This window comes from Hoplias malabaricus, chromosome 1 (genome assembly GCF_029633855.1).
Source record: "Hoplias malabaricus isolate fHopMal1 chromosome 1, fHopMal1.hap1, whole genome shotgun sequence".
In the NCBI taxonomy this organism is placed as follows: Eukaryota; Metazoa; Chordata; class Actinopteri; order Characiformes; family Erythrinidae; genus Hoplias; species Hoplias malabaricus.
This window is the reverse complement of record NC_089800.1, coordinates 75581775-75603560: the sequence shown is the minus strand read 5'-3', so window position 1 is coordinate 75603560 and position 21786 is coordinate 75581775. Positions and strand designations below refer to the sequence as shown.

Below are 21786 nucleotides of genomic sequence, written 5' to 3'. Positions count from 1 at the left end.
ATCTATATTGTTGACCTCTTCAAAATGCTGATTAGCTGGGGTTGTGGCTGGAGCAGAAAGGAGTGTAATGCAAATGAACTGGTGCTTCGGTAACACTTGTCTGTTCGAACAGTTTCATTGGCAACACAAGTCTTTGGCTTTTTAAGGTAGTAGTCATCAAGTGTAATGGGTATTTTAGCCATTTCTATTCTCTCTCTCTCTCTCTCTCTCTCTCTCTCTCTTAAAGATTGCTCTAGAATTCCAATAACAGTGGTGTACATGTAATGTGCCCTAATCCACAAATAGAGATATTAGTCACTATTAGTCAATGTATGCTTGGCAGACTTCTTTCTACAACAATGTGAAGTGGAAATAACTTGGATGAAGGAGTTTCTCAAAATGTCCAACGTTGGTCTGAAAAACCTACAGGTGAATGTTCATTTGTTAAGGATTTATGTGTCTTTCCTGCCTTTTGATTCTTCCATAAATCATCGATTCTGTCTACATCATCTCTCGTAATCCTCATCTACATCCGTTCAAATCAACCTTGATGCTTAATGTTTATACAGAACATTGTATAAAGTGTCTGTAGCTCTGGCCTTGAGTCCAATAACATGTTCTCTGCCCTGTTCTCCCTTTAAGAGGAAAAGCCTTTGACGTTATACTTTCACATCTTTGGGCAAATGTGTCTGCCACACTTGTGTGCTCGTTGTGAGGCTCCTGAACAATGTGTTTAGGGAAAGAGGGCTTGGGTTTGTTTGGTTTGGAAGGCACTCCGTGTGCACGTCTAACAGCTTTGCGGACCCCCAGCCTGCCCCTCATTAAGGCTGACCCAGCAAACGCAGCTGGAACGTGAGAGGGAGAGACTAGCGGCATGTGTAATGGATGACTGGCACGAGAGGCTGCCTCATACCGACGCCCCCCCTCGAGGCAAGAGTTAACCCTACGCACTCTCCTTCTTTCCATGCCTCTATCTGTCCCCATGCTCCCACTACTGCCTACGTGTAATCCCATTGGCGACTGGACGGTGCCAAAGGCACAGCTTGAAGTAAACTACAACAATCTTGCAAGAACGGCACTACAGAACCTACAGACCATGGCTTCAATCAGCTTTAATTAATTTCCTTATAATATACTTCACATTTTTACGTCCTACACAATTCTGTACACCCCTGTAAAAGTGTCGTTATTAAAAAAAAAATGTAATGTACAGTTTCTCCTGTGGCTAGGAAGTCATGGCATAGCATTGGTTGTACAGTTGTTAAAGAGCAGTGGAGGTGGAAACAAAATAGTAATCTGAAAGTGATCTGAAAGTTAATCGTGTTTTCTTTTTATTGTTTATATCTGGTGATGTCTCTTTTTAAAGTAATGTTTGTTAGAAGTCTATGTTCAAGTCAGATGGCGTGATGTCAGAGGATTCTTAGATCACTTCTATGAATATATCATTGCACAAAAAGGCAAGGAATTTAAGACTGTGCATTTAACATATTTGTGGCAGTTACACAAACAAACAAACACACACACACACACACACACACACACACGCCTGATTGCCGACACTAACTGTACCCGGGGAGCAGCACTAGGGAGAGCAAAACACCTTGGCCTTTGGATCATCTGCACTTGACTTTCATACACAAATGACAGCTATTAAGATGTCATGCGAGTGTACTGTTGTGCAGACTATATATTTTATTATTATTTTACATTAGCCATTAATTAGGTGTTAAAAAATTCAAACATTCTATTGTTTTGTAAAATTGTAATTTATATTACAGTTTTTACATAATATAAACCAACATTCTTCAATACAATATTATCCCCAAGAAGAGAACAAATAGATAAGCATGTTTTGCAGCACGTTTCTTTGCTGGAACCCATAATGAATGTAGTGATGTAAAAATAATTTTAGCACCTATTTGAAATGACGTTATTTTTTGTTGAGAAAAATGAAAACTGTCATTTTAATACTCCGCAACAGTTACAATAACATTACAAAAAGCGAGGGAAAGAATTTTCAATTAAAATAATATGTTAGACAACAATGCCCTGTGAAGGACTGGCGCCCCCTCCAGGATGTATTCTCCCAATGATTCCAGATAGGCTCTGGACCCACCGTGACCCTGAACTGGATAAGCGCTTACAGATAATGAATGAATAAATGAATGAATGTTAGACAACAAAAGATTTAAAAGTAATTTCTTAACACAATAGTATCAGTTTTGTAAATGCCCAATTTTTTTGTAGATCATAGAGATTGTTAAAGTGAAGGTTGTGGATTGCAGGTTTCAAATTTGCCTTGTGCTTTTTTTTAGTTTGCTTTTAGTTAATATAAATACATGTCCTATGAGCATTATCTACAGTAGCTGATCTTAGCAATGCTGAAAACGTCGAGTTCAGTAGATGTGACTCTTAAATGCTTCAGGGCTTTATATTTATCATGAATGCTGCAGGAACATAGACTTCAGGACATGTTTGCAGCACTACAAAACCTTGATAAAGTCTTTATTTCTTTTCTTCTTCTTCTTCCCCCGAGATGTTGATGAATTTCCGACCCAGCCTTTCCTTCTACAGAGAGGAAGACGGGGAGCATGTAGAGGTCATGTTCCAATCCTCAGGATTTGCCGGAATAATACTCATTAATGTTATTATGCCGACTGTTTTCCCCTGTCAGTATTGAATACAGATTTCTTCATCATTCTCTGGGTTCCTGAGAGGCTAGCAAAGGAAAACATCATCATAATGCAGTAATTTTCACTTTAGCCTCCAGGGATGGAACCTCACACTGAGGCCCATGCCAGAGAATGGAGACAGGGGGGTTGGGGGGGCATGCAACAGTTTCTTGTGAGGTGAATATTACTAATGTTGTCCAGCAACTGGGCCAAGGTCACCCCTAACGGCCTTGGAGGTCTGCCGGAGCTGCTGCATATCCCATAATGCCTGTGTTCCCTCAGCTCCTCACGTCATCCCTGATTGCAAAGGAGCGCTGGTGTACTATGTGTTATTTTTTCCTCCCTTATGAGTTCCCCAGTCTGAGATTTGCGAGAAAGACATTTTTTAACCTGTTACAGAAAATCCCCCCCCCCCCCCCCATTCAATTTGGAGTTTTTGGAGACTTGAACAATAAAAGTAGGCCGTGCACTGTAACGGCATCTGAAACGGTCATCTGTGCCAATGATTGTTATGTTATTGTTTCAGTTATGGTTAATACATTTGCATAGAGAGGTAATGTTAGTTGGGGCATCTGATTTTAATTTAGTTCTAGTCTTGGTCTTTTAACTATAATGTGTATTAGTTTAGGCTCATTTTAGTCATTGAATTATTCATTCATTCATTATCTGTGAGCGCTTATCCAGTTCAGGGTCGAGGTGGGTCCAGAGCCTACATGGAATCATTGGGCGCAAGGCAGGAATATTCCCTGGAGGGGGCACCAGTCCTTCACAGGGCAACACAGACATACACACACACACACACACATTCACACCTACGGACACTTTAGAGTCGCCAATTCACCTACCAACGTGTGTTTTTGGACTGTGGGAGGAATCCGGAGCACCCGGAGGAAACCCACGCAGACACGGGGAGAACACACCAAACTCCTCACAGACAGTCACCCGGAGCGGGAATCGAACCCACTCATTATTGTTAGTTTTAATTAACAGATTTAAAAGCAATTTTACTTAGGCCATTAAATATACAGTGCCTAGTTTTAGTCATGTATTTTTAAAGGTTTTACTATTAAAGAAGTATTATCTATTACTAAATTTGTTGATAAACTGTTACTTACTAAAATGACTAAACAAAATTTATAAAAGTGTTAGATAAAGTATAAAAGTTTTAGTAATAATTGTTGTCTTCAAATTATTTTTTAATTTAGTTCTCATCCAGTTTTTGCTGTGAAAAATAGGTTGTCAATGAATATGTTTCATCACAGTTTAATTAACAAATTTTACACGGCCTTTAGGGTTGTGTCCCAAATGATAGAACCATAAATGAATTAAGAGCGGAGGGTGCAGCTTTTTCTGCTGTCTGATAGTTACCTTTTCTCTTTTGCCTGAACATGTTGTATTTCTTCCTTTTCTCTGGAAATGCTATTTGTAGACATAAGTTCCTTGTACATTTACCGATCCAGTGATTGATAATGGAGAAGTGCACCATCCCTATGGCAACTCTGCTGCCCACACAGAAACTGTTGGAATATCTAAGTAGTTGTTGATTCTAGGAGCAATTCCTGTGGATGTATTCGTTCGGGGATCTGTGACATGTAGGCAACATTTTATAACTTATGCCCTAATTCTTCTCTAGTCCCTCTCTGTGCCATCTTTATCTTTACACAGTGAGATTTATTTTGGCTCCCTCTCTTTAGTTGTTCATATTGCATAAACAGGGATAGAATTAATGGCTGTTTCCCGACACCCTCGTCGTGTAATAAATCCTCGTAATTTGGACAGGATTTAGTTTCACCTTCTTACTTTTCAGAATGTGTTGCAGCTGCACCATAAATTCTTGTGAATTGATGGTTTTTGAATAAGTTTTCCTGAGAAATACGAGGCTACTGGCTCATTTTTGGATTTTATTATACTGGTGTCATTTTTCTGTCATAGTAGAGTATGCATATTAATTGTTTTGGATACATGCAGGAAATCCATGGCCTAAAACTGTTAGTCTGAGTGAAGCTTTGAACTTGATATGGGGCTGGAAAATGTAACTTGTTTTTTCTTCGTAGCCTAGTGACTTATTCACTTTTAATAGCTCTTTTTTTTAACTGAATCTACCTTAAGTGTACCTTATGGTATTAAAATACTTTACAGCATGGTGGCAGTAGACAATGACTTGGGGTCCTGGGTTCAATGCTTATTTTGGGTGACTATCTGTGTGTTTGGTGTGTTCTCCCCTTGTATGCATGGGTTTCCTCTCACAATCCAGAAAAACATATTGGTAGATCGGCCATGCAAATTCGCCCGTGTGTGTGTGTGTGTGTGTGTGTGTGTGTGTGTGTGCGTGCAATGCCTTGAAATGGACTGACTCCCTGTGCAGGGTGAGTACCTGACTTGCATCAATTAATTCTAGGTAGGCTCCAGACCCACTATTAAACCTGATCAAGATGAAGCAGTTAATGGAGATGAATGAATGAATTATATTATTATTATTATTATTATTTTATCAAGCAATGGTGGTTTTATATAAAGGACAGCTTGCATGGTAATTGCTTTCTGCTTACAGTCCTGGGGCTGGGTTCACAAAGGTGTTGTAAAAAAAGAAATATTCTTAAGCGGATCTTATTTTTTTTCTCTTAGCTTTTCTCCGTAGAAAAATTGTATTTTTTAAAAAAGACATGTTCTAATCTAGCGGCACGGTGGTGCAGCAGGTAGTGTCGCAGTCACACAGCTGGAGTGGTGTGTTCTCCCTGTGTCCGCGTGAGTTTCCTCCCACAGTTCAAAAACACACATTGGTAAGTGGATTGGTGACTCAAAGGTGTCTGTAGGTGTGAGTGAATGTGTGTTGCCCTGTGAAGGACTGGCGCCCCCTCCAGGGTGTGTTCCTGCCTTGCGCCCAATGATTCCATGTAGGCTCTGGACCCACCGCGACCCTGAACTGGATAAGCGGTTACAGATAATGAATTAATGTTCTAAACTATTTTATTAACCTTACACACACTGATTAAAAGTAAAAATTGAGCTTAAAGTGCTGTTATATTCTACACAAGCAAAATGATTGCAAACTGGAATCTGTTTACTTTCCTGTTGGATATTTTTTCCGCCATCACTTATAGATTTTCTTCATAAAAAATGTTTTAATGCTTAGTTTGATCCTGCCTTTTGTCCATTTTGCTTCCCGCTCCACGGATTGGACCTAATACCTGTAGTAACGGTCAATTAAGTTTAGAAAGTGTGTCTTGTGGCATTTGAAATCTGTAAAATGAAGCAGAGAATATATAGAACTTATAGAAATTCTTAATATTTGAGAAAATGGCATGGAAGAATATTCTTATAAACTTCTTAGTGTTGATCTTAAAATTCTTGGTCACTTTTCTTAGGAAAACATTTATGATTCTAGCCCCTGGTCTTTGCTTTATGTTATCATTTTAATATAAACATACACCATCCAGCGGTACTGTGTTTAATAATGACTGTTCCTAATGGAATTGTTCAGAACACTAAGGTGTCTTGGTATTGTGTCTTTGTCATTGCTTTATAAAGGTAAAAGTTGGAACATTTTTCTTCCGTGTCAAATACATCAGGGTTCCCGCCAGACACAACATGAACCAGATGTATCTGCTATTTTGAGAATTTTCCTTTTTCAGCCATATCTATAGGCCTCAGCTGAAAAGTACATTCTTCCCTCAAAATAAATGCACGCTGTGTCTGATTTGGGCCTGTTATGATGTTGGCAGGAACAGTTTGCTCTGCTTTCCCTAGACAGTCATCTAAAATGAATCAGTCTTCTTGGAAAGGCCAGAAGGCTGTGGAAGGCCTTATGTAGCAGATTGGACAATTGGCATTGACATTTAATCAGTTAATATTGTACTGTGGTTCATAGTGGGAATTTTTGTGCAGTGCGTTTCCTCATGCATTATTCATTTTTGTTGGTATTCTGATAACACTATTGTTTTTCATTATTAGGATCAAATATCTTTGCTTAAGGCCATGAAAAATGCTGTGAGTGAGAGAGGAAATCTGTGAGTTAGTGCATCAGAAATGTACTTTGACACAGCCCAGTACTCCCTAAGTGGTATCAGATTTAAAAGAGGTCATTTGGACAGGGAGAAATAAATCCCCTATGAAATAATGTTGCATGTTTTCAGTAGCGTTGGCTCACACTGCCAGCCACAATTACAACTATGAAAGGAATGCCTCAGTTGTCAAAACAATATGTTGGAGAAAGTAATGTAAATTTTTAGTGAGAAGAAATGTATGTTTTTATATGATGGAGTGAGATGGCAGGTTTCTGGTATTCAGGGTGATAGCAGAGAGGAATTCTGGAGAGAAAGTGCTCCCAGATGTGGTCCGGGGTACCTCACAGTTTAAAACGTCTGGCTTGTTGCGCAGTGCCAAGATAATTTGTCTTCCAATTACTGTCTCTCTCTTCTCACATCAGCCATGTGAGGGTTGGGCTCTCTGCCTTCACGTGAGTCCACAATCTGGGGACCTTTTTCATTTTATTTTATATTTATTGTACATAGCGACACGGTGGCACAGCAGGTATTGTCGCAATCACACAGCTCCAGGGACCTGGAGGTTGTGGGTTTGAGTCCCGCTCTGGGTGACTGGTGTGTTCTCCCTGTGTCTGCGTGGGTTTCCTCCGGGTGCTCCAATTTCCTCCCACAGTCCAGAGACACACGTTGGTAGGTGGATTGGTGACTCAAATGTCCGTAGGTGCGAGTGAGTGCATGAGTGAGCGTGTGTGTTGCCCTATGAAGGACTGGTGCCCCCCTCCAGGGAGTATTCTTGTCTTGCGCCCAATGATTCCAGGTAGGCTCTGCACCCACCGCCACCCTGAACTGGATAAGACATATACATATATGTCATGGTATAAGAAAAGGGCACACAAATATGAATATTTAAGGTTTATTTACCAGTTTTTCACAGTGCTGATAATACAGACAGGTCAAATGAGCAAGATGAATGCATTTTTTCAGTCTATTCTTTGTTAAAGCCATGGTTAAATGGTTTTCATTACTGACTTTTTCTTGCCCTTTTTATGAAACAATTTTAAAGACACCATTTTAGTTTTCAGATGTTAATATTATCCTACTCTTGTCCATTTGCTAAGCAGCTTTGTATCAGCACCACCTAAGTGATTCTTCTTAGGTGGACTGAAATATATGAAAGAGGATTACAGATACATGTATTGTGTATTACTATTTACAACTAAGTATTGCAAACCTAGTTTTTTCCCTTCTCTGATGTTTTTTTTGTTTATCAGTTATCAATAACATTGGGTCCAGACCTGAACCAGAGTCTGCTTATTGGGTACCGCTGCTCTAAGGTCTGCTTGTGTTGTACGATGACTTAGTTTGTATATTGTTGCTCTCAGGACGCTACCTTGTATCTCCACACTGCACACACTATGTTTGTAGACTATCTGGTCTCTTCTGAACTCATGTTCAGTTTCTATTTCTGTGACTTGTCTTATGACAAAGCTTTTAGAATTAGAGGTATTAGGTGAACTGAGGTAGTACAAGTGGTGAAATCTCATTGGACAGATGTTGCAATCTGCTGAAACAGCACCCACCTACATGTGATTTTGTATTGTAAAAGGCTCATAAAGATCATTATCTTTCTGCTCTCAGTGCTATTCTTTCATATTAAGTGCACTTAAGGCTTGTAAAGTTTTCCATATGTCTTCCATTGTGAGCCACGCCCCACCTGAGTTCATCTTGTCAAATAAGGTGACTGGGAAATCCTCTCTCATGCTGTGTATGGTTGTGAATTATAAATAATAATAATAATAATAATAATAATAATAAAGTATCATTTTTAAACACATTCAAGCAGTGGTAGAATTAAATTTATTTAAAGTTTCTTTCAGAATCATGAACAGTCAAAATAGTGTGGCCAGTCCAATTATAATTATTCAGCAGTTTTTAAGAAAATACTAGGAACGTAATGTTAATTGTGTCTAGTATAACAGGTTTACCACAGACATTTGCAACAGTCCTTCCCAGCACCAAAAACCCAATGCCTTTGTTTGATTGCATATATCTACTTCCTCGTCTTTTTTGTTTTTTGTAGCAAACACTCAAATGAAGGGGAAGTATGTGTATAACTGGCAGTTTTTTCTGGACATATACAATGGTAAATATGGTCACATTAATTACTGGCTTCTGGAGCCAATCCAATTTTCGAGAATGTTTGCTACATCCAGCACACCAAGACCCCAGAATTGCCCAAAAGTAGGTCAATAAAGGAACACTGACATTGGTGTTTTGCAGGCTAGGCTAAAAGTTAATTCAAGCAAAATTGCAGGTCCAGCTATCATGAAGGCTAATGTCCATACTCTGAGTAATAAACCAGATCCAGTTGCTGCAGATTGTATTGCTTACTCATACACCATGAACTGAACTGTGGACTGCTGTGAATATGATCTTATATCGCAGGGGTAATTAATTAAAATGTTTTAAGTTCATTTAATTTTCTCAAGCCAAGGTCTGGACCATAATGTATAACTTGCATTATGATCAGTGCCATATCCTGCATATTGAATTAGCTTTTTATGTTGCTAACAACTGAATGTCAAATCAAATTACACTTTAAATAACAAAATAACAAATGCTCTAAATAAAATGTCCTTTTCTCATTTTGAGTAAAATTTACAAATTAAACAATGGTTTTGAAAAATAATTAATTAATTAATTTTAATAAATTCCCTAATGACATTTGTAGTTGCAGTTGACTTTACTGCTTTCCATAATCTGCAATCTGATTGGTTCTTATTCCTGGTGGGCGGGACTTTATCAGTTAATAGCAATCTGATTGACTCTTTATGCTGAAGTACGGGACTTTATCCGTAAACGGGATGCATGTTCACTGTTATGAAAATATCTGGTTTAATGTTTCAAAAATGTCCCAAAAGAGATTTTATCGTGTCCCTTGGGCTATATTTCCTGGCCCCAGGATAGTGATGTCTGGAGCCCTGCCCCCTGTGTATCACTCATTCGAATCACAATTCGATTAGTCCAATTTCTTGGATCGCTAAACCTGAACTGTATTGACTAGAAGAGTCAACCAACTTACAAACACTCTGTTAAAAATTAAACAGCTCTTAACAGTTTATCGGTTACAGGTCCAGGTCCGGAGCACCTGGGTCCGGACCCGGGCCACAGTCTGCCTATTCGTGACCCCTGTTCTATCGGTATCGGGTCCGATATTGACATTGTACATGCATTGATTATCAGACAGACAGATGGGCGATCCATTTACTGATCCATGTTTCAGTCACGATCTTGCACTGGATCATGAACCTGCCATAACATAATGTAACTAGACACATCACAGATCCATATTTCATTCCACATCTTATCACGTACCTGCAAGAAACTTCAGACTGTAAATAAGGTCCTATAAATGGGAAAAACAGAGGTTATTGTCTGTGTGTTGGCCTTCAATCTTCACAAAATGGTGTTTTGGTGTTTGTGGGTTTGGTAGATGTTTGAAATGGAATGGAGCTTTTGGAAAACTGTGTGTGTGTGTGTGTGTGTGTGTGTGTGTGTGTGTGTGTGTGAGAGAGAGAGAGAGAGAGAGAGAGAGAGAGAGAGACTGAAGAGCCTAAGTCTTCTGTTTAAGGAAGAATGCTATTAGCACATGAATGGAGAGAGAGTGAAGAGTGAAAAATAGGAGAAAGTGAAGAAGAGTCTAAATATGTTTTTGAGTCATTTAGCGCCCTCGTGTAGATGTGGGTATTTTTGAAAATGCAGTTGGTGTGGATAACGCAGGGTTTGGTAAACAGACAAAAATTTCAACATTTATGTAGCCAATACTTTTTGCTGTTCTAGTAATAAATACTATGCGATCTATTTCATTTTATTGATGGTTTTATCACTAATGATTATATTAGAGTAAAACCAGTTCTTGTTTCAGAATCTGAACCAGTGTCGGCAGTTGTGTGTCTGAATCGGATCAGAACTGAAAAAATGTGGATCGGCTCATCGTTACTGCTTATCTGTGGATTTCAGTTTAGTTTTAAGACCTTTAGATCACTGGTAATAAGGTTTATTTTAGAATAACCAAATATGGACATGGCAAATCTCAGCTCAGTACGCAGATATTAAATTAAGCCTTTGATGTGGACTACTTCTAAATTATATTTTAAATTTTAAACTGAAGTAGGATAGTGGTGATCAGTGTCTCATATTTTGCTATATCATTGTTGGTTTATGGCAGCAGTGCAAGAACAAATTATTTGAGTTTTTTGGAGAATCTGTACTTTTTCTTGTTTATGTGTGCACTCTGTGAAATTTTTGTGTGCAGCTGCATTTCAACAGCTTGAAATGTTTTTCAGTCCAGGATAAACTGGTGGGTTTGGTGTTTTGTTTATATAATACTTAAAGTGATTGAAAGAATAGCTTGGCCTGCGTCTAAGCCAGTCACGGATGCTTAATGATTAGTGAATTATGAAAACCAAGCAGGGGAATATTTATCCCTTAAATGAATAGGTTTATTTTAAGATTAAATAGGAGTATGATTTTAAAAGATATTTAATTACATTTTTGGATTTGTATTTAGATGCAAACCAGCTCATGGACCTTGCTTGTAAATTGTATTACTTGTATACTCACATAAATAAATACATACTCAGTCACTCACTTTAGTAATTTCACCAGAAGGGGTGCTATATCTCACATACTCACATTAAAGGACTGCTTCACAAGAGGGTGCTATTATGCTTCCCATCAGTGACACTTGGTGTCCTTGTTTTCCTTAACTCAAATATGAAGCATCAGTACTTTTTCCCAACCCTGCACAAAGGTAAATATGTATTTGGCACTTATAGAGGAATGAGAACATAGTGTAACTTGGGCAGCCTCTTGGTTCCTGATGGCCCCCTGTGGTGATATAGCCCCTCGGTGTGGCTCACTGATGGCATGGGGCCTGTTTGCCTGTTTGTTCAGCAGGTAGTGTTTAAACTCTCATCAGGAGGAAGGCTGCTAATGGACGGCTCTGCTACCCAGCACAACGTCGCAGCATATGTGGAAGTATCGTATTTCCCCACTTCACTGCACACGCCATTGTGGAGAGAATGGAGGTTTATAGCTATAAAAATAGCAGTGGGGCAGTAAGTTTGGACTCATAACCTGGCTCAGGTTCCGTGGGCTCATTACTGAAAGCAGAATGTGCCATTGCGTAAGACAGTTGGCACACCATTGGGGGCCTCTGTGTGTTTTACTTTTCTTGGAGTGCAACTGGAAAAGAGTCTGCATGCTCCAGACTGATATTGCAAAGGACATCTCAGAAATTCAGGATGGTAAATTCAGGGTACCTGCTAACCTATCTTTTAAATGTAATAATAGGGAATTTTCACTGCCACTGAGTGTAATGGATGGTTCCACTGCTCCTCATCCTCCATCCTCCAGTCATGTTTGGCACTGTGCATGATGATTGTAAGGTCATGTGCAGTTGCTCAACAATGTCCCAATTCATTGTTATTTGTGTTTCTACAAACCCCATTTTCAGAAACGTTAGGACATTGTTCTGAATGCAATAAAAACAAAAATCTGTGATTCATTAATTAATTCTCTTGAACATTCATTTTCCTGACAAAAGCACAAAGAAGATTTTCCAGTGTATTCAACTTGATAATATTGTGTAAATAGAAACACATATATAAATTGACGCCTACAAAAAATTGAGACAGAGGCATGTTAACCACTATGTTAAAACACCTTTGCTTGTAATTACACTGTTTAATCATTCCAGAACTGAGGATAATTGTTATATTTTTGCATGTAGATTGTTCCCCTTTCTAGCCTCATACAATACTTCAGCTGCTCAAAAGTTCATGGTTGCTCTTGCCTGATTCTCTTCTTCATTGAGTGCTATAGGAAGCAGGTCTGCATCCTGACAGACTCTTATGTCTTTTATATTCACCTGCTTATAGTGTAATGCAGAGCTGGACCGCCATATACGTTCACTATGCACGTTGCGTAGGGCCCCGCACATTAATGAAGGCCCTCTCGTCTCAAGTTAGGGAGAGTTTGTGAATAATCAGATGATGAAGAGAAACTATCCTTCAGGATATGAAAAGAGGAAAACAAGACTGCACAAGACTGAACTGTGGAAACAGCAGTCAGGTAAACCCGTGACTGTTGTTCTCGAGGTTGGATTGTTAATAAATCATAGTCTACGAACATAGCCACAGATATATATTTAGAGGTGGCGTGCTACTCTCCACAACTTTAAAAGGCTTGCAGTGCCACAGTGTCATTAAACAAACTTTGAAGCTGAAAAGTGAAAATATAATGATGTTTAAACTTCCTCAAACACACCAGTACAGTCTAAAATTTGCTTACTATTTTATTCGACATTAAAAAATGACGTGCTAAGTTGAGTTCTTTGAAGTTTCAGCTCCACCTTAAATAGAGATTCACACAATCACACTAACACCTGCATATTTGACGGTTTCGTTGCACCTTAAACAGTGAAGCAGTTACAGGTGCCTGAACAAAACTGCTGCATCATTTAAGGTGGCACACAGCTACAAGCATGTAAACGGCTACGTTTGCTTCTTTTTCTTCTCTTCCACCTGCAGCCGTTACAGGCTCTGACAAATGCTGCCTAGGATGCTGGAGGGCCGATGTTTTTTATATTGTTTTGTGAATAAATATTGTTTGTTTTGTACCTCATTTTGTTCTGTATATGGCGGGCGGTTTATTCTGAAGCAAAAAAGTGAAACTTTCAGGTCTGAGGGCCCCAGGAAAGTCTGGAACGGCTCTGATATAAAATGCTTCAACACAGTGTGACCTGAAGTTTCTGGAAACTTTTTGCTGTGATTTTTGCCTCTGTTCCAACATTTTTGGAGTGTGTTGCAGGCATCAAATTACAGATTTGTTTAACACTTACAAATTTGGTCAGTGAACACATTGGAACTGAAGTTGTACTTTTGTCAGCTTTATAAGCATAAAAAAGAAAGAAAAATTCACAAATTCTTTTTTTGTTGCCTTTTACAAAATGTTCCAACTTTTCTGGAAATGAAATAGTTGTGTTTGAGTTGAGTTCCAAAATAGCAAGTGCAAATCTCATTCTTGCAGATGTGTGTTCTAAATGGATATCTAAGTTTCCAAAATTCACAATTGTACAAAATCCTTTAGAACTGTTTTTTCACCAGTAAGCATTTGCAAATTACTTGATATAAGTCTTATAAATGTTCTATTAAATCTGATTTTCATCATTATACAGATCAGAGTAATTAAAATCACAACCCAGATACAACAGATGTTCCACTCTCCTTTTGCTAGAAATTAAGTAAGCTGCCAAAGTGGAAAGCTGTTACATTGTCTATTAGTTAACTTTCAGTGATTACAAAAACCCAAATTGGATTCTGATTTAAAATTAAAAACAAAAGAGACCTATTCTTTTTATCTCAGAAAGCACAGACAGTGTGAATTCCATGCTGCGTTCACATTTTCTACAGGTCTTTTAAAACATTCTGCTAATCAAACAGTTCTTTTAGGCTTATCTAACATAGCCAATCGGTATGCTTTCATGTTCTTAACTAAATAAACAGGTCTACCTCAGGGCAAAAAAAAAGTCCTTTACACAAGTTCAGGACCCAACAAGTCCAGCAAATGGAAAATTATATCTCATGAAAGAAACATGAAAAATGTATTGGCTGCAGATATTTCAAAAAAGATCCCATGCTGTTTTTTTGCGACAACTGAATAAGGAAGCCTTCCTTACAATAATAAAATCTCAGCCAAGCTGCTTACTTATTAACCAGGTTCTGGAACATACTTGATGTGCAGAAATGTCTGGTCAGTTTCCTCAAAGATGGGTCTGTCTTTAAAATCTTTACTTTCTCTCTAGTTGTGCATAGTCCACGTGAAGTGAAGAAGAATGTACAAGGGCTTGGCAGAAACTCAGACTGATAACTCAAAAACACAATTAGCAGTGAGTTCTTGCTTATCCTTGAACAACTAAAGAATTAAGTTGTATTATAATCCAAGTAGATTTGTTTGTTGCTCTCCCAAATGAGCCTTTTATTGTCCATTTATATGTATTCCATCATCACGTGACCTTGTCAGCGTTGGCATCCACAGTCTTAACATCACATCGCCTGGTCAATATAAGTGTCCACTTCTCTTCTACTAGTTGAGTTTGTCCATTACTTGCAATACAGCATCTAGAATAGAAGGTCCCAGGTCCAGGCTGAATGAAAAGTTTGTATCCACCTCCGGTTGAGATTCCTCAGGAGCGGTCTGAGTTGAATCCCTGCCAGAGCTCAGGCTTCCTCGGCCAGGATTCTGGCTAACAGGGGCCTGTTCTGCAGTGAGTTCATACGCTTCTTCGTCAATGTCCTCAGTGTCCAGAAGTGGCAATGAGCTGTATTTTTTGCGTCTCTGAACTGAAGGCAGGCATTGAGAGTCCTGGTCAGTTTCACTGTGACCTAAGGTTCAGGGATATGGCAAATGTTAATCATATTACTTATCACATTTTTAAGTTTGAATAGAAAACAAGCACAGATTAAACAGTAATGACGCATTTAAGAATTAAGGAATTTAATAAAATAATGGCATTATAAGTACCCTAAGAAAGGTCTATCACTAGAACACCATATGAAGCATTTTAAATTCATACTTACTATTGAGTTAATGATATTCATTTTTTTTAAATTACAAAATTAATTTGTTGACCCTTCATGTTTGCACAACCTGCTGCCCTTAAGTATTGACTGAAAACCAGCAGGAGCACTGTAGTTCTAAAATTACAAACTGTCCATCTTTTGCTCTGCATACTTTGTCTCAATTTCACCCTGGACCCCTACCAGACCACCAAAGTGCAGGTATTATTTGGCAAGTGGATCAGTCTAAGAGCGTCACTTGTTAGTGTGTGTTGTGCTGGTATGAGTGGATCAGGCACAGCTGCTGAATGATCCACCAATCAGAACATAACCTGCTCTGTGGTGGTCCTGTGGAGATCTGGATCATGGAAGAACAGGGCGAAATAGGACCCAAAAAAAAGTATGCAGAGCAACATATGGACAGCAGTCTGAGATTCGGCAGTGAGTGTAGAAACAAGGAAGTGAACAATGTTATGGCTAATCAAGGTGTATGTGGTCTCCTTAAATACATACACTTGTTTAGGATTGCAGACATTTGCCCACCATTACTTTGTCCTGTCACAGCTTCGTCTAGGTTAAGGCGGGGAGGTTTTGGAGGGGGTGCGCAGGCCATGAAGAGGTTTTGCTCACTCTGAGAGCTCTGAAGCAGAAGACTTTGGCCCTTCTTCAGGAAGGAGAGATCACCAAAGCTGTCCCTGTTAGCGTCTGTACCGATGTGAGCAAGGTGCCGGAAATCCGCCAGTGGAAGGCTAATCATATTTACTGAAACTACCTTCCTTTTTGATGATCTCCTTGGCCACCTTCCAGAGGCAGATTTGCCTTCAAGCGTGGTCCGTAGTGGCATTCTAATGAATGTAGTCAAAACAAAAACATATGGCATATTTTCAGAGATTGGTAATGATTCAGTTGTTAGTTCCACATGGAATACAGCAACACAACAGATGTAGGAAAACCCTACACCATCTATATTCTATGTACCTTACATATGGCGCTTTTCCATTGCATGGTAGGTACTTGGTCCTGCTGGTTTTTTCACTAGGCAAATTTGATGCCTGGTACTTTTTTAGTACCTGCTCATTTGTGGTTCCAAGCGAACCAATTAAGGGCTAAATGTGATGTGTAAACCTTGCAGAGTGTTTGCTGATTTGCTAGAGAGACCTGTCAATCATGACAAAATGCAGATGTTCAGCACACACTATCCATTTGTAAAATACCCAAGCTAGAGTAATGATCACATTTGTCATTATTTGACAAAGGCAGCTTGTGAAATTACACCATAGTCTATTGAAGAGGTTCAAACGCCCCATGGAATTGTGGCCACAAAATATTCCAGTGAGAGCTGAATGGTACAGCAAGGAATGAAAAACTGCACTTATCTGCATGAACGGATGCATGGAGTTCTGTTCCATGCCAAAAAACTAAAACAACATGGGATTACAAGATAATTAAACAATGTTAACCTTACTATTGCTGTGGTTTTGGTGTCTGAACACGTGGTTCCCGTTAGAGATAGTGTTTTGCAACGTCACAGGCTAAACTGCGAGTGCGAGCTATGCTAATGGAAAAGCTACCAGGAACAAGCGCATAGAACAGAGCAGAACCAAGCAGAGTCGTGTAAGTGCCATGCAGTGGAAAAGCACCAGAAGTGTACTGTACATATGGTTGCTGTAGGCACGTGGACACTGCTCACCAAATACAGTTCAACTTTCAGGGAAAATAAGGTAATATCAGGAAGTCAGTGATAAGCATATGCGTATACACTCTTCAAGGTGGTCGGCCTGTTCCACTGTTTACTCTGTCCTTTGATCTGTCATTATTTAATCTGAATCTGAATCAAGATAATGGTCATGCACAACAGAAAGAGTTCAGACAAACGTCTGTGAGTTTCAGCTCTTATAGAGGAAAAGTCAGCTGGGATTGCAACATGTTGACTTGTCTGGCTTAATATACCCACTTACTGTAAATACTGTCAGAGCCTTATTATGGTCTGAGCTCTGGGATTATGGTAATTACATGACAGTTAAGAGACCTCTGTGACTCTTTCATTTTATAAAGGCAGTTTACAGCACTAAAATAACCATAAATATTCTGACTTTGTCCCTGTCACTTTATTGTATGCACATGTACCTGCAAAATGGTTAGGCCAAAATGACAGGAAACCACTTGGCAGCGGTTGACCAGTGGACAGTTGTGTAGACTGCAGATTTTATGTGTTGCTGACCTCCTGCTGCTTTGCGCACATTGGGTCCGCTTTCGTGACTCAAAACACTCACTGTGCAAATGTGTACGGCACGAGAGAAAACAGGTTTTGTTGGCAATAAAGTTTTTTATCGGCACTTTAGTAGCAGCGGGAGATGAGGGAGTATGGACATTACAGCATTCCTTTTCTAGCATGTAAGAATTAGGGAGGGAGGGGAGATGCCTGTTTTAAGGAAGCTTTAAGGAAATGCTCATCTTCCAAGTCCATGTTAATGAAGACCTGAACCCACCTCACTCTGCCAAGACACCTCACACACAGCCTTTCTGAAAATACACATCCTTTTCCCGCTATCACATTGCTTTCCTGTAATCTCTGATCACTCTGGAAAAGCACTTCCAAAACTCAGTTCCAACAAAGTTGGGAAAGTAGGTAAAATTCTAATAAAACAAAGAATGCACTGATTTCTAAATCCACTTTGACCTGTATTTAAAAAAATATATACAAATACGAGAAGTTACATGTTTTATGTTTTGTGTAAATACACAATCATTATGAAATTGATGCCTGCACCGTGTTCCAGAAAGTTTGGAAAGGGGCTTGGAATCTGGGCAAATTTCAGTGTATAAAAGTCAATGAGCCAGATGCAACAGCAAATGCCCAGTATAGTTCACTGAAGGTAAAACAGTGTAAACGTACATTTAAATATACAACAGTGGTTTTAACGTCCAGTTGTGTTCCCTAAAGATTCTCTTTACATGTATTCACTTACATTTTCTTTTCCAAAAGGACATGTGATTGTTTATAAGCTTTCGTTTTGGAACTGTGTAAAATATAATACAAGATAAAAGTCCTGGAGCTAAAATAGGGTGTATGAAATAAATGCAACTTAAAAATCTAGTACAATTAGATTCACACAGCAGGTATGTGCTGAGTGCTTATATCTGATTTTGTGACCAAATGAGAACAACAAAATATAAATTAAAGATGTAAAATAATTTTTAAACATGAACTGAACCCCAAAGTCTGTGATTATATATTGGCCAGGCATATGAATATTTCTTTCAGTCTAAGGGCAAATTTGCCGGGTCTCTTTCAAACATGGGTTTCCAAACAGAACAAGAGCTTACAGATTGAGTACAATTTTTCCATGACTCACATTTGAGCAGCTTTGATACCGACAAGAACAATGTAAAATTTCACACAAAAAAACCCCAAAATGCTTTGACCAGGATTTTTCCATTTTCTAAACATGCTTTGGACCGAAGTTGAATAAATCCTCAACGTCCTTGGATTCACACAAAAGTCACCTGAATTCTGATCTGGCTGTTCAGACAGAGCTGTATTGCTACAAATCAGATATGGATTGAATTTCAGTACCACATGAAAATGGCCCAAATCCAATGTAAAAAAAAAAATCAGATTCAGTGTGATTTTTGCTGTTCATACAGCCCCACAAATGACACTTCTTTGTCACTTAAGAAGAAACTGATTGGATTTGGAATACTTTTACCTGCAGTGTGAACGTAGTCTAAAACTACTGAATATGTACCCTTGAGGATAACACAACAGTGACATATTTGAATGACATGTTGAATGGGAAAAAAGCTAAAAGTTCTGCTTTTAAAACTGTAAAATTAATGTCTACACGTGACTAAAACAGTTATCATATAATAATAGGAAATGTAAAGTACTACAGCATTAAACATACTCTGGTCACCACGTTTTGAGAACATGCTTTAAAGTTCATCGAATGTCAAGTTTCTGTGATTAAACAAAATTTTCATACTGTCCCAAATTTAAAAAATGAGGTCATGATGTTGGACTTTAAATATTCTTAGGAAAGGTTTGTAGGTTAGTCTTGTAGGTCAGTGTTTGCAAACTGTAGAGTAAAATGTAATAGTGACTTTGATATTCAGCTTGACTCTTACCTTGAACAGTTTGTGTTTGCTGGGTTGTTTTCCCAACGCCCACACCCCTGTGATCAAATTGAGCAAAGCTGAAAGCAGCAGACACTTGAAGTGTTTCTGATTACATGATGGGACTTGTTGGACTATAAAGCATGGGGAAACACAAAGAGAATTCTTTGACACTTGTGACTATCCTGTCTCACGAAGAAATACATAATCATCAATGAAAAACATCTTTTGAAGTGAATTTTGATCGATTGGGGCATGATTTTTCCACCCTTAAACATCAGTCAGTTAGTATGGGTCATTTTAACCACACCTTAACGGCATCTCGGGAAACATGACAGCTATCCAAACCAACTCAGCAGCCCAATAGTGCATATTAATTAGCAGACACTTGTGTTGTCAAGCTCATTACATTGACCGCACACTGACAATATACTACACTAGTTTCTGACTTGCACTCAGTGAATATGATTTCTTTAAAACAATGACAACACATGTTCTTACCTTGGTCTGATGTATCTTTTGTAGGAAGCAGGTTCACGCTTCACTGTGGTTAGCACAGTAGAATGTCTCCACAGTTCATAGTCCACCCTGGATTCAAAAGTCTAAAGTCAGGTGTGACGGTTAACTGTATTGTGTGACAGTTACTAAGGTGAGGTCTGAATAGAAGGCGTGTCTACTTGAGCAGGTGGAGTGATATTTTTTTCTTCTTTGCTCTCTGTGGTTGCCAGACCTATTGAATCAGATTTTGTTTGCTTTGTGATGACATCACATACCCTGCTCCAGTACTGTAAACTCTTTGCCTCACACCGTTTCTCTCTCTTTCTCTTTCTCCATCTAAATCTATCAGTAAACTACTGCACACTCCTGTAAAAGTTGTGTCCACCGGGAACCCCACGCCTCTCCATTTGACCCAGCCGTGAGGGTTGAACGATTACTAATCTCTGTGTCATTGTCCGTCTCTGCTGATTTCCTGTGCGTTGTGAGCTTTGCTAAAGCCCTCCCCAGCCTAAGCTTCAGCAGTTTCGAGTTGAATAAAGGAGGATGCTTACAGGTTTAGAATGATGGCAGTCACTCGCACAGGGACATGTACAGGCTAGCCGGAGTTGCACAAGTTGCTTTTCCACTGAAAAACCTGTTGCTCTTCCAACTCTCACGCCCACACACTGTATATTCACATTACTTTTCCTTTTTTGTGAAAGGAATCCATACCACTTTGTGAACTACTGCTATGAGATTTAAGTGTTCCTCTATTGGTGCATTTTAGAATATTGGCAGCATACATTGCAAGTAACATGTAGTTATTATATAAATTTTTTTACCAACCAGTCTTGTTCTCTGTTTTTCCAAACAAAGCTAAGGTTCACCAGTAAGTGCTGTGTGGTTATAGTGGTGCCACTTGCTTTAAAGCATGAAGCACTGGCCCTCTGTAGTAAATGCAGAAGGGGACATATACCCCTTTAAAATAAGGTATCCCAGTTCCATGGGGTCTTAATAAAAAAAGTTGTGACATTAATTTTTCAAGGCGATGTTCACGATTTTAATCAAATACATTTTTTATGATATTCAGGAAATGTTTTCTCATTATTTGCAGTCTATTTGTCCGCTGGAAAAAGATTCGTCATTTGTATGAATCCCTAAATGTCAGTAAATGGTTCTGAACTGACACAAGACCAATCTCTCCCTCTGTTGCCCACCCAGAAACAGCTGAAAAATGGCATGTGGAGGCATTTGGATGGTGGAGATTCTGCTAAATGTTGAAACGCATGAAACACTGATGAACACTTTTCTGTGTAAATGTGTTGATTATGGCACATTCTTTTTAGCTATTACAGCCCAAGTTCTTAAACTCGTTTCTTGCTTGTTCATTCAATTTTCCTCAAACTGTCAACCTGCTCGAGCTTCACATCTGGGGAGGAGGGGGAGGAGGCAGACAGCTCTCTCCACTGTTTTGAAACTGTATTATAGTTCAGATTTTAAACGCTTGATGTCAATGTTACAGATTGCTCCTTTAACAGTGTCCAGCACATTAAGAAATGCAACCTGAAACACTATTAAGCAAGAAGAATGCCATACATCCATTGTATGCGGAAATGCTGATGACTTCTCTGAACCCAAGCTCATCTCAAATGGTCCCAAAGTCAGCAGAAACACATTTATGCTAAAATTAATAAATGTATTCCCTGTTTCAATTTATTATATTCACTGAACAGACACAACATTATGACTAACTTCTTTATGCACACAGTGTCCATTCCCTCAGCTGCAGTGACCATACAAGAGCACTTTGTAGCTCTACAATTACACACTTGAGTTCATTTGATGCTCTGCATACTGTGTTTGCCTGCTTTCACCTTGTTCTTTAATGGTCAGGATACAGAGGACCACCACAGAGTGTGTATGAAAGGTGAACCAAAG

The 21786-nt window shown here is 39.0% G+C and overlaps 2 protein-coding genes across 5 annotated transcripts in view; one reads left to right on the top strand and one right to left on the bottom strand.

Moving 5' to 3' along the window:
* dnajc17 (DnaJ (Hsp40) homolog, subfamily C, member 17) overlaps positions 1-21786 on the top strand; it is a 70318-nt gene that overhangs the window by 35389 nt on the left and 13143 nt on the right. The window lies entirely within an intron of this gene.
* LOC136708837 (cdc42 effector protein 3) lies at positions 10928-20166 on the bottom strand. Of its 3 annotated transcripts, none has more exons than XM_066683689.1 (4): positions 19873-20166; positions 19384-19505; positions 15769-16100; positions 10928-15081 (listed from the first exon to the last, which is right to left on the bottom strand). In XM_066683689.1, exons 3-4 carry the CDS (start codon positions 16097-16099, stop codon positions 14783-14785), a joined length of 630 nt encoding a protein of 209 aa, XP_066539786.1. In that variant the 5' UTR covers position 16100; positions 19384-19505; positions 19873-20166; the 3' UTR covers positions 10928-14782. The 3 variants fall into 3 exon arrangements, with proteins under 3 accessions (XP_066539786.1, XP_066539802.1, XP_066539794.1); XM_066683705.1 differs by having other exon boundaries at positions 15799-16100; XM_066683697.1 differs by lacking the exon at positions 19384-19505.

Coding starts and splice junctions, on each gene's coding strand:
- LOC136708837 (XM_066683689.1), bottom strand. CDS start 16,099: ATGCCACTACGGACCACGCTTGAAGGCAAATCTGCCTCTGGAAGGTGG. Junction 15,082..15,768: donor GTCTGCAATCCTAAACAAGT/GTATGTATTTAA, acceptor CCTGAACCTTAG/GTCACAGTGAAACTGACCAG.